The 15,147-nt window shown below is 43.0% G+C and overlaps 1 protein-coding gene and 1 non-coding gene across 3 annotated transcripts; both read left to right on the top strand.

Annotated features, from left to right (window-relative positions):
• Positions 1-133: 133 nt before the first annotated feature.
• Positions 134-14,743, top strand: uba1 (ubiquitin-like modifier activating enzyme 1). Of its 2 annotated transcripts, none has more exons than XM_070968109.1 (26): positions 134-331; positions 3,435-3,551; positions 3,634-3,692; positions 3,820-3,988; positions 5,246-5,380; positions 5,474-5,580; positions 5,682-5,772; positions 5,893-6,025; positions 6,110-6,207; positions 6,320-6,466; positions 6,839-7,015; positions 7,210-7,317; positions 7,419-7,499; positions 8,021-8,173; positions 8,779-8,944; positions 9,063-9,259; positions 9,708-9,772; positions 10,015-10,210; positions 11,467-11,541; positions 11,649-11,838; positions 12,014-12,099; positions 12,190-12,282; positions 12,545-12,736; positions 13,124-13,225; positions 13,322-13,422; positions 13,516-14,743. In XM_070968109.1, exons 2-26 carry the CDS (start codon positions 3,435-3,437, stop codon positions 13,649-13,651), a joined length of 3,174 nt encoding a protein of 1,057 aa, XP_070824210.1. In that variant the 5' UTR covers positions 134-331; the 3' UTR covers positions 13,652-14,743. The 2 variants fall into 2 exon arrangements, with proteins under 2 accessions (XP_070824210.1, XP_070824209.1); XM_070968108.1 differs by lacking the exon at positions 134-331 and adding an exon at positions 1,787-2,008.
• Positions 12,859-12,977, top strand: LOC139335799 (small nucleolar RNA U6-53/MBII-28). The gene has a single exon (XR_011602444.1). It is a non-coding gene; the product is annotated as a small nucleolar RNA U6-53/MBII-28 (small nucleolar RNA).
• Positions 14,744-15,147: the final 404 nt, after the last annotated feature.

The following is a 15,147-nucleotide window of genomic DNA, read 5'->3' as shown; positions in this document are numbered from 1 at the left end:
AGTAAGGATGAATAATAAAATGAATGCACGATAAATCGATCAGATTCACTTTTACGTGAACCCTCTGGACTGAAATGATGGTTGTGCCTGTAACGTGCACATGTTGCTGCTTTGCTTTGCTTTCAACTGAAATAGAGTGAGGGGAAACGGTTCGGGAACAGCCGGGCAGGCAGCCGTCCAGCGGAAAAACTCACACAGAGCCCGCCACCCTGACACACTTTTCAGTTTGCAATCAACGGCAGTTCTGAATTGTCACGTTGTTTGTTAGGTTTCTTGCTTATATACAAGCCGATTTTAATACTACAGATCAGGCCGAGTAATATCGGATGTGGTAAGTTCTGCACACTTGTGTAAGCTCCCGTCTTGGTAATGTTAGCCCCAGCTAGTTGGCTAACGTTAGCTAGTTAGCTAACATAGCGGCACAAGTAGGAAAAAGTCGTTGGGTGGCTAGATAGCTAGCGCACACAAGCTAACAACTACGCAGTCGTTTGATCTGCGTTATTGGTAGTCTGAAACGTTAGTTGCCTTCGGCTATCGTGACCATTTCAGTTGGCCACCTTAGCTAAGCGTAGCTAACAAGCCACTGTCGCTTAACCGTTAACGTTAAACTGGCATTTGCACATTTTGTGTGGTCAAGAGTGTTGTGTTAATTATTGGTATGTGATAAATAACGTTAACGGTAGCTTGAAAGCTAGCTAGTTGGCTACAAACATTAGATGGACGCGATGTTGAGAGGCAAAGACTAGCTAACTTGCATCATGCAACGTTTGATAGAATCTACTAGCAAAATTACATTTCGATAGATGTATTTTGGTGACCGTTACGATAGAACGACAAGCGCTGTTACCACAGTAACGTTAATATTGTCTCGTGTCTCCTCTTAGCGTGTCAAGTTAGAAGGAAGCCTGTTAACGTGAATGATATTCATACGTTTGACCTCGGATAGAATGGTGGAATACTATTTTTATCATTTCGCAGCAAGGAGATGAGAATGGGGATCCCCTCGACATGTGTACCCGAGAATATGCGGCCCACTCTTCTCCAGGGCCTTTGTCATTTGCCAGGCACCCCCTCCCCCAATACTCCTCCTCTGCAAGGAATGCTCACCCCTAACCTCAATGTGACTGAGGGCCCAGACGCTCAGCATCAATAGCTAGCAAGTAGCCCACTTAATGTAGTACCTGTCTGAATTATCATTGCAGTACCAGTAGACTTGACTAGTGATGCGTTTTCCTTCACTCCGGAAAAGTGCATGTTCAAACCACATGACACCGATTGGTATTTAAGTCAGGATATACACAATTGGATTATCGTCTGAGATGTGTAATTTCTTTCGATAATGCATTGTACCGTGTCTGGTCTAAGTTCTGTGTGTGCGAGGCGACTTCTCGCAAACCTATCACTGAAACAAAGATGCTGTTATTGATGGATTTTATTCAGCACCGCTAGACGAGTCTTCACTTTGAAAAGTCTATGAAATATTCAGTGCTTGGAATGTGACTTTCTTGCACGTGTGTTAGACGTGCTCTGTCTGCGTTTGAAGAACTGCAAGACATTTCTTAAATGGATTGCTGGAGGTCCTGCAGTTCATTGTACAGTGATATACATGGCATGCATCCTCTGGTAGCATGGGGCGGGATCAATGTGCGTTGGCTTCGGCCCCGCAGCCAATGAGCTGAGCGCGTGGTTGAGCAGCATGCTCACAGCCACCCTTTCCTGTTGAATATTTTAGCCCATGCGTCACAGCTCCTCCGCCCCTTTCTCCACCATCTGCCATTTTGGTTTTGTTCCCGTCTGCAGTCGCAAAGCCAGCAGCGCAATTACATAGAAGAGACTCTCGGCACAGCGACGTAGTGACTCGACAATATAGTGCAGACCATCCTAATCCCGCATCGCGTTTTTTTTCTGTGTACAAATCGTCGAATTTACTACCATCGATATAACTGACATCTAGACATTGCGGGAGAGGAGCGGGTTCGCATTGGGAAGGGACCGAGAAGGATTATTGGTAAGAAAAGAAATATCAATGGAGCACGAGTGCAATGGCTAGTCTATCATTCGCAAAAAAATGCTTATGTTGAGCGTATAAATTGTGTGGTGTTTTTTGTTGCTGAAACATTAAACCGCGTCAGTAGATGAGCTGTAATAGCTAGCTGTCAGAAAAATCACCGTTGCTATCTTTTGCGAGCAGGTTGCAACATAGCTACAGCTGCTAGCTTGTAAAGTTGTGTTCCGCACTGGGGGTAACACAGGCCTAGGCCGAGCTGCTAATGGATCGACTGGCAGGCTGGTGCTTTCTTCCTCTAAGTTATTAATGTTCCGACTCTGTCCACTGGCCAAGTCACTTAACTGATTAGTGGCACGCAACCTACGTAATCGGTTTCCTCTTGGTCTTGTTAAATGATTTTTGATCCACCTTTCTTCAACGTTGAACGCTTTAAAATGGGTTCTTACCAGCTATGGGTCGGGGTGTGCAAATGAACTACAGTAACAGTACTAACCGGGTGGCTCGGTGCTTTGCTGTATCATGCCGGATGCCTTCGTTTCGTTTTTGACAAACCGCGACATTTCAAGTGAACGTTTCAGTGAAATGGAAAATTTATTTTTGTCTGTTGTGGCACTTTGATCATTTCAATTTAAAGGAGGGTTTATAACGGTCACGTTTGGTTTTAAGGGCGCAGGTAAGTTAGCTGCATTGGATGCGGAAATTGTGGCCGATCTTGTTTGCCGTGGGGTGGGAATGTGTTCCAGATCCTGCGGCCTGTTTCACTTCCCGAAGTGACTGGGTTTGGTCGGATTACTCCGTTAATCACAGTGTGTTTGTTAAATATATTTTTTGTGATTCTAAAAACCGCCCTTTTTATCGTCACACCAAGGGTAGTTCCAGCGGCATTGTATGTTCTGTGTCCACACCTGCAAGCTGCCGTGAGGTGTTGCTCTCTTTACCGCAGTGAAGTTTTAATGATTCAGCTCTTTTTGTTGAAACGATGTTGGCGGTCCTTAAATACCGGTACAATACACAATGGAAGTACATAAACGAGCCAGCGCTGTCTCTGAGTATGAAAAGAACTGATAATGCTGCTATTCATGTCTCTTCCCAGGCAGTTAGTTTTCTAGCAGATTTGTGTTTGGCCTGCAGCCAGCCCAGCTGCTCCCGAGACTAGAAATCCTCTCTTCAACATGAAGGGGATTCGGTAGCATTTAGCTTGGATACTCATAGTATTATTTTTTTAATATATTTTTTTTAACTTAGTTAAATCTGAATTTGAAGCCATTGTTGCCATGAAATACAAGCATGTGGTCACTGTGTTGCTTCTGTCATTTTTTTTTCTATTAAATTGATGAATATTTCTTGTCTATCTATATGATTTGTTTTTTTTGTTTTGTTTTTTTTAATAATTTAATGTTTACTTTGCTTGTTGTCTGATGTGCAGATGTCCAGCTCGCCGCTGTCCAAGAAGCGTCGCTTGTCAGGAACAGAGACGAAGACGGGATCCCACTGCTCCTCCTCTAACTCTGTCAGAACTGATCTGTCCCACACACCTGCCAACGTAAGCACTAACAAATACACTTAAAACCTTTTGATAAACTCGTTAAATTGACTTATAGCAACCCCCTGTTGTGTCTCCCCAGGGCATGGCTAAGAATGGCAATGATGCTGAGATCGATGAAGGCCTGTACTCCAGACAGCTGTAAGCCTCATCTCTGTCAGATGTTCATCCTAATAAAGGAAAACTGACAAACTTTCAGTATTTATTGTTGGGTTGGTTGTTAAACAGTGCATAGTTGTGCTGATCGTACTTTTTCCGCTTTCTGTAGTTACGTATTGGGTCATGATGCTATGAAGCGCATGCAAAACTCCAATGTCCTCATCTCTGGTATGAGAGGCCTTGGAGTGGAGATTGCCAAGAACGTCATCCTGGGAGGAGTTAGAAGTGTCACTGTGCATGACCAAGGAGTTGCAGAATGGAGAGACCTCTCCTCTCAGGTGTGTGGAAGCATGCACAGATATTATCATTTCACACTAGTACATGATTTGTTTTATTTTTCTATATTATTATTATTGTTATTATTCATTTTTATTTTTTCCCTCCACCCAGTCATGGAGACATGGGTTCAGTCAGGCACTGTACGTTATTGGATGATTATCTGGTGTTGCATAGTCTTTAAGCCTGATTCCAAAGTGCAGTGTGGCACTATCTGTTATGACTCACTCGTGTTGTATTGTTGCCCTCCAAAAAGAGTACTGCAGCCACCCCCACCCTTGCTAACCATGGGCTGACCCAGATTTATCAGTGGTTGGCCTCTCCCTGGGTCATAATCATAGTAGAGCTAAAGCCTGTTTTAGACCATCATTGAAGTGGAGAGAGTGTTTATGTCTATCAGCCTGAGACCCTGACTTCTCATATGTCTATTAAAGGAAACTAGCAAATAAATGTGTGAATAAACTGCTCAGGTGGATCAGAGGGGACCTCACAGAAATCTGTGATTGTGTTTAGAGCCATATGTAAGCTGTGCCTGGGATCAGCCAGTCTGAGTTTAACCTTGTGTGGTGAAACATTTCTATTTCAGCCCCTGGCATTTGCCTATGTCCTTTCTAATTGAAGCTGAATTGAATAGTCTATTTATATTTCTGTCATCCATCTTTTAGAGGCGGTGGCCATTAATCAACCACTGAATCTCAGGCCATGTCCACAGTAGGCTAAATTTTGAAAACCAATCTCCTCCTCCCTTGTTTGGCCTATCTTCAACGCCAATCTAGTGTTGTTTACATATGAGAACAGATGTTTGTTTTTTTTAATTTGAATGTCAGTCCAGCCAGTTAGTAACTTAATTGTAATTGTACAATTGGCTGTATTGAAACACTGAATAAATCATAATGTAGATTAAGGTGTAAGAACATAGGTTTAAACTGCTGTTGCCAAATGGAGTGACTAAATCGTCTGACTTTACCAAATGATCGCTTCATCTGTCAGCCACTGAAAGAGGAGATGGCAGATAGTTAGCTGTTTTGTGTTTTGACATTTCATTGTAGATGACAAAATGACTTGACAACCTTTGTTTGAACAGGAGTTGTGAACAATTGTAAACATAATTTTTCAGATTTGTGTCGTAGTGTGGGCATGGTGTCTATTTTCCTTGCTTTCCATATTTAACTCTTCATCCACTGGTATTGGCAGTGGTTACTTAATTGGCTTACTATCAATTCTTCCCTGACATTGTTTATACTTGTGTGTGTGGTCAGTTTTACCTTAGGGAGGAAGACCTGGGAAAGAACAGAGCAGAGGTGAGTCAGCCCCGCTTGGCTGAACTCAACAACTACGTCCCTGTGACCGCCTACACCGGAGCCCTCACTGAAGACTACCTGACCAAGTTCCAGGTAAGATTCAGGTAGAAGCTAGTGGGCAATTCATCCAACACTCAGAAAGGAAAGAATCATTGGTGCTTATTTTTGTCTTTTTTTGAAACCTAGGTGGTAGTACTGACTAATTCCACTCTGGAAGAGCAGCAGCATATGGGAGAGTTCTGCCACAGCAAAGGAATCAAGCTGATCATCGCAGACACACGCGGTCTGTTTGGGTAAGAGGCTGTCCCACCTGTTCATTTATGATCCGCATGAGGTCTATACCCCACCTGTCTGTCAGTGTCTAATATTTATGTTCATACGTTGTGTTTTGTAGCCAGCTTTTCTGTGACTTTGGTGAGGAGATGATTGTGTATGACACCAATGGAGAGCAGCCGCTGAGTGCCATGATTTCCATGATCACCAAGGTTAGTCCTTTCATCAGACTCAAGAGTGTTTTTCAAAGCACTTGCTGTTTGTAGGAATAAGGACAAGCTACAAGACGAGCTTTTGTTTTGACACAAAGCGTTCACTCTTGGTTTCTCCAGGACAATCCAGGGGTTGTGACCTGTCTGGATGAGGCTCGTCATGGCTTTGAGAGTGGAGACTATGTGACCTTCACAGAGGTTCAGGGTATGACAGAGCTAAATGGCTGTCAGCCAGTGGAAATTAAAGTTCTGGGTAAGACTCGTTTCTGTTCAGGCAAAGACAAGTTTTAGTTTGTTATGACTGCCTTGCCTTTGACAAGACATTATCTCTGTCCAGGTCCCTACACCTTCAGCATCTGTGACACAGCTGGCTTTACAGATTATGTAAGAGGAGGAATCGTCTCCCAGGTCAAGATGCCCAAGAAGGTTGCTTTTGTAAGTGGCTTCCATTTTCCACACCAAGTGAAGGTCATGGTAATGTAGTGCCACTTTTCTAAACTTACTACCTTTTCCCTCACTCATTATCTTTTATGTCTTTCCTGTGCAGAAATCCATCTCTTCCTCCATGGCTGAGCCAGAGTTCATGATGACAGACTTTGCCAAGTTCGATCGTCCAGGACAGCTGCATGTGGGCTTCCAGGCTATCCACGCCTTCCAGAAGAAACACAACCACCTTCCTACCCCTTGGAACCAGGTAAGTGTCACTCATATTGGTGTTAATAGCACAGTTGCAAATACAAATACACAGTTACTGTGATTAATATAATTATAATGGGTAAATGCAACCATTTGCTCTATGATAATATAATGAGTCTCATTTGACTATTCTTAAGACTTACTAGTTGTATTATTCAGAAACTTGGAGTTAATAACTTTGTTTCGGTGTGGGTCTTCTAAATGAACTTAATTTAACTTCTATCATTAACATGCAAAAATTAAAATCAGTGTACAATTAACCATTAATAAGTAACACTGTATGGCAATCTTCACACTAAAATAGTAATTGTTAGAGAGTTTTCTGTCATTTTGTAACTTGTTGTTACATGCTGAGCTGTATGCTTTTTAGGCTGATGGTGATGAGCTACTGACATTGGCCAAAGAGGTGAACTCGTCCCAGACGGGCTCAGCCAAAGTGGAGCAGTTGGATGAGGCTCTCCTCAAAAAGTTGTCATATGTTGCTGCTGGTGACCTGGCCCCTGTCAATGCCTTCATTGGGGGTCTGGCTGCACAGGAAGTGATGAAGGTCAGTGGCATACTCTGTATAAACTGAAGTGGACTTACTCAGATTTGTTTATTTAATCATTGTTTATTCACCCTTTGGCACACTGCTGTATAAGGGAAGGTAGTGAGTTTCATTGTTTTTGTGGAGTAAAGTTACTGTTAGGTGTATAGACATGTTTGGAAACATTTTTTTTTACATGGTCTTTGTTCTTTAAGGCATGCACAGGGAAATTCATGCCCATAATACAGTGGCTATACTTTGATGCCCTGGAGTGCCTGGCTGAAGAGGACGGAGGCCTGCCCACAGAGGAAGAGTGCACCCCTGTAGGTGTTCAGAACAAATCTCACACGCTAATAATGTAGACGGACGCACATGATAACAAACGATGGTGTTAAACATGTTTTTCTGTCTCTTTTTCTCCCAGAGGAACTGCCGATACGATGGGCAGATTGCAGTGTTTGGCACCAAGTTGCAGGATATGCTTGGAAAACAGCGTTACTTCCTGGTGAGTCTGCCAATGGAAAACTTTCCAACACCACCTCGGGCATCCTGTTGCTAAGGGAGATTGAAAGGATAAGTCTGGCCAAATTCTGTATTTTTCTCATTGCCAGCTAATTTCTTGAAAAGACAAAACCAGCAGTGAATTGATCCTAATAAGCATTGTCTGTGTTGCCAAAGACAAAAACTACAGTGGATTTTAGGAAAGTTTTTAGGAAATGGTTTATATTTTACAAAATGAAACTACTGTACTATTGGTGAACTATTTTAAAAGATCTGTGTCTTCAGTAGAGACCGATGCATTTTCAGCTGAAGTCAAGTATTGAGAGACAGAATAACGCACTGTGTCCTTTAACAGACACATTTCTCTGGCAGTGCCACATCAAAATGTTTCTGAGCTGGTGTACTGCTAGCATGCTCATGTAGCATGTCACAGTAATTGTATTTCTCTACTTACCGCTTTAAATGGACAATGTTCACAGCACAACCGAACTGCTTTACTCACTGAGAGACGCTTTATCCCTCCAGGTTGGAGCAGGTGCCATTGGCTGTGAGCTTTTGAAGAACTTTGCCATGATTGGACTGGCAGGCGGGGACGGTGAGGTCATTGTGACAGACATGGACACCATAGAGAAGTCTAACCTCAACAGACAGTTCCTCTTCAGACCCTCTGACGTTACGGTCAGTATCATTGCTGCTCAGCATTGTCTGTTGGTAGATATGAAGTTGGCCGTGTATTGATCGAATTTGATATTTCCGAGCATTGCCGCACATGGATTTCCTGTTCATTGTAACTGCTTCTGAGTGCACTTAATCTAACTGCTGCTGATAGATGATGTCATGGTACTGCATTAGATGGAGGAAAGTGAATGCCTGGGGTCATAATGGCTCATTGTTGATGTATTTGAGTAATGTTTTTTTCATGCAGTGAGAAATGAAATGCAGTGGCATTTCAAAGTACAGACTGGTGTTAAAACACTGTTGTTGTTAGATGAAATTGTTTGCATCAGCTGTCTAACATGCAGAATGTTAAATGCTGAAATAATTGTTGGAATATTTGGGCTAGACCTGCTCTATAAGAAAAGTGTCAGGAGATAACTTTTGTTGTGATTTGACACTTAATATAAATGAAATTAAATGCCTTCAATATTAACTGTATAACAACTGTACCAGTTTCCTATGTATCTAAAACTTCATGTGTCTTTTTGGTGTTTTCCAATGCTGATGTTAAAAATGGTTCAGAAAGTGAAAAGGTCACTATTGATACTATTTGTGTGTGTTAACAGAAAATGAAGAGTGACACAGCTGCTGCTGCAGTGAAGCAGATGAACCCCTCCTTCAGGATCACGGGTCACCAGAACAGGGTGGGCCCTGACACAGAGCGGATCTATGACGATGACTTCTTTGAAAGCCTTGACGGAGTGGCTAATGCACTTGACAATGTTGATGCACGTAAGCAACAGAAATTTCACTTATTTTTTTGTTTAAACAGCAAAATGTTTGTGAGAAAATCAAATGTATCACTCTCTTCATAGCTCTTTCCTCTGCCCTGTGCTTGACCATTATCCAGGTATGTACATGGATCGGAGGTGTGTGTACTACCGTAAACCCTTACTGGAGTCCGGTACTCTGGGTACCAAAGGCAATGTCCAGGTTGTGATTCCCTTCCTCACAGAGTCATACAGCTCTAGCCAAGACCCACCTGAGAAGTCCATCCCCATCTGTACCCTCAAGAACTTCCCAAATGCCATTGAACACACGCTGCAGGTCAGTAGCCTCCAGGGGTTTGACTTTGTTGGCCCTCGTTTCAGCCAGCAGGGTCCGACCTACCCTTACCTGTGATTTTCTTTTTTCTTTTTTTTTTTTTTAATGAGACATTGCCTATTTATTAGCAACTGAACATGATAATGATAGCTCATTTAGCCTTTAGTTACCTGTTTGTTGTGTTTTTTTTATAAGAGTACAAATTATGTAATTGTAGAATTATTGATATGTCATAACAGCTTTTGGTAAAATGTATGTAATGATTCTAATGTGAAAACACTATGTCATGAGTTGTGTCACAATATGATTGAATGGAAAAATTAGTGATTCATTTTACTGTCCAACTTTAGATGGTGACACCACTCCAATAAAGTTTTACACACACAGTGTGTTTCTAATTTAGTGAATTGAGTGTTTAATTGACGTGTTCATATTACTGTCCTCTGTTCAGTGGGCCCGTGATGAATTTGAGGGACTATTCAAACAGCCACCCGAGAATGCCATGCAGTACCTGACGTGAGTTTCCTTCCCTGTCTTTCCAAAGTGACCATGTGGCATCACTGTGGTAGACTATATATACACGACCTTCTCTTTGCATCATGCAAGTTGTTCAGATTGGCAAAATTCCTTCTCTCTGCATGGTGGTACTATATTTAAACATTAAAGAAACAAAATCTCACGTTTGAAATGATGAAGATGAATGAAAAGAGACAGCTCTTCACACATTTGTAACCAGTTTATGATCATTTTCCTTGCAGAGATCCAAAGTTCATGGAGCGTACTTTAAAACTTCCCGGAGCTCAGCCTGTGGAGGTACTGGAGGCTGTTTACAAGAGTCTTGTCACAGACTGCCCTCACAGCTGGGCTGACTGTGTAGCCTGGGCACGCAACCACTGGCAGTGCCAGTACAGCAACAACATCCGCCAGCTACTGCACAACTTCCCCCCAGATCAGGTACATATTGAGCTCACTGCATGATGAATATTACAGATTTTTTATGTGGACTCAAAACATTGCCTTGCTCTCTTTTTATTTTTCAATTAATCCAAATAACTAAATATTCAATGGAGAGGATTGCAAGCATTCCTCAAAGAACATATTACACACACACACACACACACACACACACACACACACACACACACACACACACACACACATTCTACAGTGGTATGATTGCACTTTTGGAATTATGGCTATTGTGAAATGATGCAACACTGGCTTGTCCCACAGAATGACAGTGTAACTGCTTTTTCCTTCAGTTTTCTCTTCTCTACGCACATGCCTTTACCTGTGGCCTTCTGCTGCATGCATACTGGCATTCTTTTTCTCTCTCTGCTCTGTTGATTTAAATCATCAGCAGTGTTTTCTGAAGTTGCCCAAAAAGCACAACTTACGTTTTGGATTTTTTTTTTTTTTTTTTTTTTTTAACCAGTGATTCTATTTAAACAGTGGCTGAGCTGCATGTGGAAAAGTCTTATTGCTGTTAGCCTTGTTAGCTTGTTAAAACCAGCGTTTCCTGACTGACATCTGCACCACTTACAAGCTTTGACAAAACAAAGGCATAAACAGGCTTGCATTAAACCTGTATTTACAGGGGTGTTTCTCTGCATGGCATGAGTGTTTGTCAGTAGAGCAAGGGGAGATGGGTCACTAGTTAATCAATCATGGATGGCATTGTTTCTCTTATATGGATAAAAGTGAAAACTTACCTGTGCAGCCTGCCCAAGTTAAGTGTGTGTGAGAAATCAATATGTTGCTGACAATGTTGACATTGTGGTGGCCAGGAACAAATAAATAAATGAATGTATGGGAAACCTTGAACACAATGGTATGAATAGGGCTTTAGGCCTGCAGTAGACCAGTGATCTGTCATGGGTGATCCTGCCTTTGCTTACATCTTTCAAATTAGTTGATTGACTCAGACCTCATTTTTGTCATTTAGATGCTGCAGATGCATAAATAGGTTAGGTTTTATGACACTGGCTGTTAACCACCACACCACAGTTCACATCCGGCTCGAAATATTTGCTGCACATCATTCCCATCTCTCTTCACCCCATCTTTTCTGTTATTTTCTCATGCAGGCATACAGTACCCAAAAATATCTTAAAGTGATGAGACTTCTTTCGGGACCTTCATTATATAATCTACATTTTCTGGTTTTGCATTTTAGTGGTCCTAAAGTATTTATTATTTGTGTCTCTCAGCTCACCAGCTCTGGTGCCCCCTTCTGGTCTGGCCCAAAAAGATGTCCTCACCCCCTAGAATTCAGCACTAGCAATGTAAGTATGGGTGCATTAGGTTTCGTACGTGCGCCTGCTTGACCACTGTCTGCTCTGAACTCCTCTATCCAGTCTGAGGATACTGACAGAAGTGCCGTCTTTTCTAGGAGCTGCACATGGACTATGTACTGGCAGGAGCCAACCTGTACGCCCAGACGTACGGCCTGCAAGGCAGCAGTGATCGTGCAGGCGTGATTAAGATCTTGCAGGATGTCAAGGTGCCACCCTTCACCCCTCGTTCAGGGGTTAAAATCCACGTGTCTGATCAGGACCTGCAGAATAGCAATGCCTCTGTTGGTAAGATGACCAAATGTGTACAACAAAGTATTCAGAGTTGAAAGTAGATTTCTTTGAGATATTCAGCAAAAGAAATTGTGATTTGAAAAATGTTTTGCAAATAGCTCATACACTGAAGTCAGGGGTTATTATGGATGCTGTGAGACACACATACAACTGCTCTCTTTGTATACAGATGACTCCAGACTGGAGGAGCTGAAGGTCCAGCTACCCTCCCCTGAGTCTTCCCAGTTCAAACTCAACCCCATTGACTTTGAGAAGGTACACAGTTTTTCCTTGTACATCTAAAATCGTGTGTGATCGCCTCAGCTGTGCCTGTTTGTGTGACGGTGGTGGGTCTTTTCTTAACAGGATGATGACACCAACTTCCACATGGACTTCATTGTAGCAGCATCCAACCTGAGAGCAGAGAACTATGACATTCCCCCCACAGACAGACACAAGGTGGGTCCACATGGTTTTAGACTTGGCACTGGCTTAAGATGAATTAATGACTAACCGACTCTTGATCTTTCGTGGCACATGCTCTAGATCTATCCCAGGAATTCAGAGATATATCTTAAGAAATTTTTCAAGCCAAACTCAAAAGTATATTTTAACATTTAGAGATGTTGTGTTCTCCTGCTGCAGGTTTAACCCCTTGAAATTAACTTTTTTTCTTTCTTTCTTTCTTCATTATGCTGGCACTCCTCTCCATTCAATCCAGAGCAAGCTCATAGCTGGCAAGATCATTCCTGCCATCGCCACAACCACGGCCGCAGTGGTGGGCCTGGTGTGCCTGGAGCTCATCAAAATCGTCCAAGGACACAAGAAGCTGGAGTCATTCAAGAACGGCTTCATGAACTTGGCCCTGCCTTTCTTTGCCTTCTCGGAGCCCATCGCTGCTCCCAGACATAAGGTGGGCAGCTGCACATGTGTCATGGCTTGTTGTGAGCGGCTTAGATGTTTCATTGGAAATTATTTAGCAGTTCTGTGTCACCTCTAAGATGCTCCCCATATGTAGTCGCTAGAGGTTTAGAGCTCCGATGATGATCCAGCCATGCTAATACTGATGCACCAGGCATGATGTATGTCTGCCTGGGTGCAAGTGAGTTCAACTCACCTTCTCACGCTGATGTTATCAGTGTGTGCTGAGGAGAAAAATCAAACCTGGTCTCTTTTGATAACGACTTCCTGCTCTGGATGCATTTATTTTAGCAAAGAATGGCATTAACTGGGTGCTGTTTAACCTCTTTCTGTGACTGACAGCATTGACATCAGTCCTTATTCTTTATTGTTTTTGCAGTACTATGAAATTGATTGGTCGTTGTGGGATCGCTTCGAGGTCACAGGGTTGCAGCCCAATGGGGAAGAGATGACACTCCGACAGTTCCTGGACCACTTTAAAGTATGTTCTCATCACCTCCTCCCTCAGCTTTGAGCCTCCATGCAGTTTCTGGCGTACAGTTAACCAAAGCCTGTTTTTTCTTTTGCTCTTTGTCAGAACGAGCATAAGTTGGAGATCACCATGCTTTCTCAGGGAGTGTCCATGCTCTATTCCTTCTTCATGCCTGCTGCCAAACTCAAAGAGAGACTGGACCTGCCGTGAGTATACTATTTACATGCACCTGCCTCCTTCTTCAGCACATACAATTTGTGTTTTATTCATTTTCTGAACTGTATTCCTCTGTCGTGCAGGATGACGGAGATTGTGACGAAGGTGTCCAAAAAGAAGCTGGGCAAGCATGTGAAAGCGCTGGTGTTTGAGCTATGCTGTAATGACTTGTCAGATGAAGACGTGGAAGTGCCCTATGTCAGATACACCATCCGCTGAGCTCCACACTGAACCCACCCACAGGAGGGTGGGGATTACAGGGGGGGAGACAGGGGGTGGGTGTTCCAAGTGAGGAGTTGAGTTAGGGGATTTGGGGTGGGTGGATTGATCCAGGTCAGCTCTATTGGATCAATCAGTTTTTTTTAGGCCTGTGGTTTGTGTAAACCTGTGCCTGAGTGTACATAGCCCCAGTAAGCTGATATAAGGACCTGTATGTGTGTTAGGGATCCAGTTGGTGCTCGGCTGTGGGAACGGGGGTGTCGTGGGAGGAAGGGAGCACGTATACTGGTCCTCCTGACGTTCTCAGTAGCAGAACCTCCCCGCTGAGTTTAATTCTAAGCCTTAGTGTTCTCTTGTCACTCCATAGCCCAGCTAGTGTCCCTCTGAGACATCCTCACACTCTTACTAGCCTTCAGCACTAAAGGAGGGATCTTTAAGTCCAGCCAACTGTCTCCTCTCCGCTCTACTTGCTCTCTTCCCTCCTCCAGCCCCTGTCTCGTAGACCTGGTCCCACATTACTGTTTTTTTTGTTTTGTTTTTTTAAAGATGCACCTCATTAAGTAAAAAGTTCAGCCAAGAATCCTGGAAATAGTTACACATGTATTGAGAATCCATTTCGTCCCCAGGTCATATCACTGCCCTTTTACCTGACCCCAAATTTGAAAACCGTGGAAGCACCCAAAGACACAGCTAGAGCTAGAGCTGAGTCAGCAGCCTCTGCTGACTGGAATAATAATCAGAGTATCTCATGGCAGCAGAATAGGAACCTTTGCCGGTTTGAGGCGCCTCATAAACCCACCTCATCCAGCACGGTGTGGCTTTGGAGGGGCTCTTGCACATGACATCAGTTTTCTCTCAATTCTCTTTATATTTCTTGTGTTTTGTTAATTTCTATTTTATTTTTGGGGGAGGGTGGGGCGGGGAGTCAGGGATGGCAGCAGACAAAGTTTTGGTGCACACACCTTGTAGATCATAAACTGTCTTCTTTCTACTTTGTTAACTCCAAATGACATTACAGTATAAGAACAAGGCAATGAGGCGTATCTTGAAATGGGAGCACTTAGTGTGATAGTGAATAAACATGTAAAAACATACCTGACTGTGTGGTTATTTGACTTTTATGCTTCTGGTACAAGTGTAGTTTGTATCACTGCTGGTGTAACACTTTAAGCAAACTAAAATTGTGTCAGACATTGATGTGTTTTTCCTGCCTGTTTCATCAGAAGTTTCATTATAGAGTGTATCCGGGAAGTACAGCCTGAATCAGCTTAACGCCTACCTGTGAACTCACAATGAAAAGCCCTAATCAGATTTCTTTTATAATGCAGTGGCTGCAAGAAATGAAGAAATGACGCTTCATGAATACTTTGGTGAAGAATTTCTGCTCACTTCCTCTTCCGCCCGCTAGCATTTTAGACTGTTTAGTGGCTCCTTGGTTCTTCGAAGCAGTGTTGAAGTGATCAGTCCTTTGACAGGTTTGAGTGATAAGCTTGAGC

Source organism: Chaetodon trifascialis, chromosome 8 (genome assembly GCF_039877785.1).
Source record: "Chaetodon trifascialis isolate fChaTrf1 chromosome 8, fChaTrf1.hap1, whole genome shotgun sequence".
NCBI lineage: Eukaryota > Metazoa > Chordata > Actinopteri > Chaetodontiformes > Chaetodontidae > Chaetodon > Chaetodon trifascialis.
The sequence above is the reverse complement of the archived record's forward strand: the minus strand, read 5'-3'. Positions and strand labels throughout refer to the sequence as shown.

Coding starts and splice junctions, on each gene's coding strand:
- uba1 (XM_070968109.1), top strand. CDS start 3,435: ATGTCCAGCTCGCCGCTGTCCAAGAAGCGTCGCTTGTCAGGAACAGAG. Junction 3,552..3,633: donor TGTCCCACACACCTGCCAAC/GTAAGCACTAAC, acceptor GTGTCTCCCCAG/GGCATGGCTAAGAATGGCAA. Junction 5,381..5,473: donor ACTACCTGACCAAGTTCCAG/GTAAGATTCAGG, acceptor TTTGAAACCTAG/GTGGTAGTACTGACTAATTC.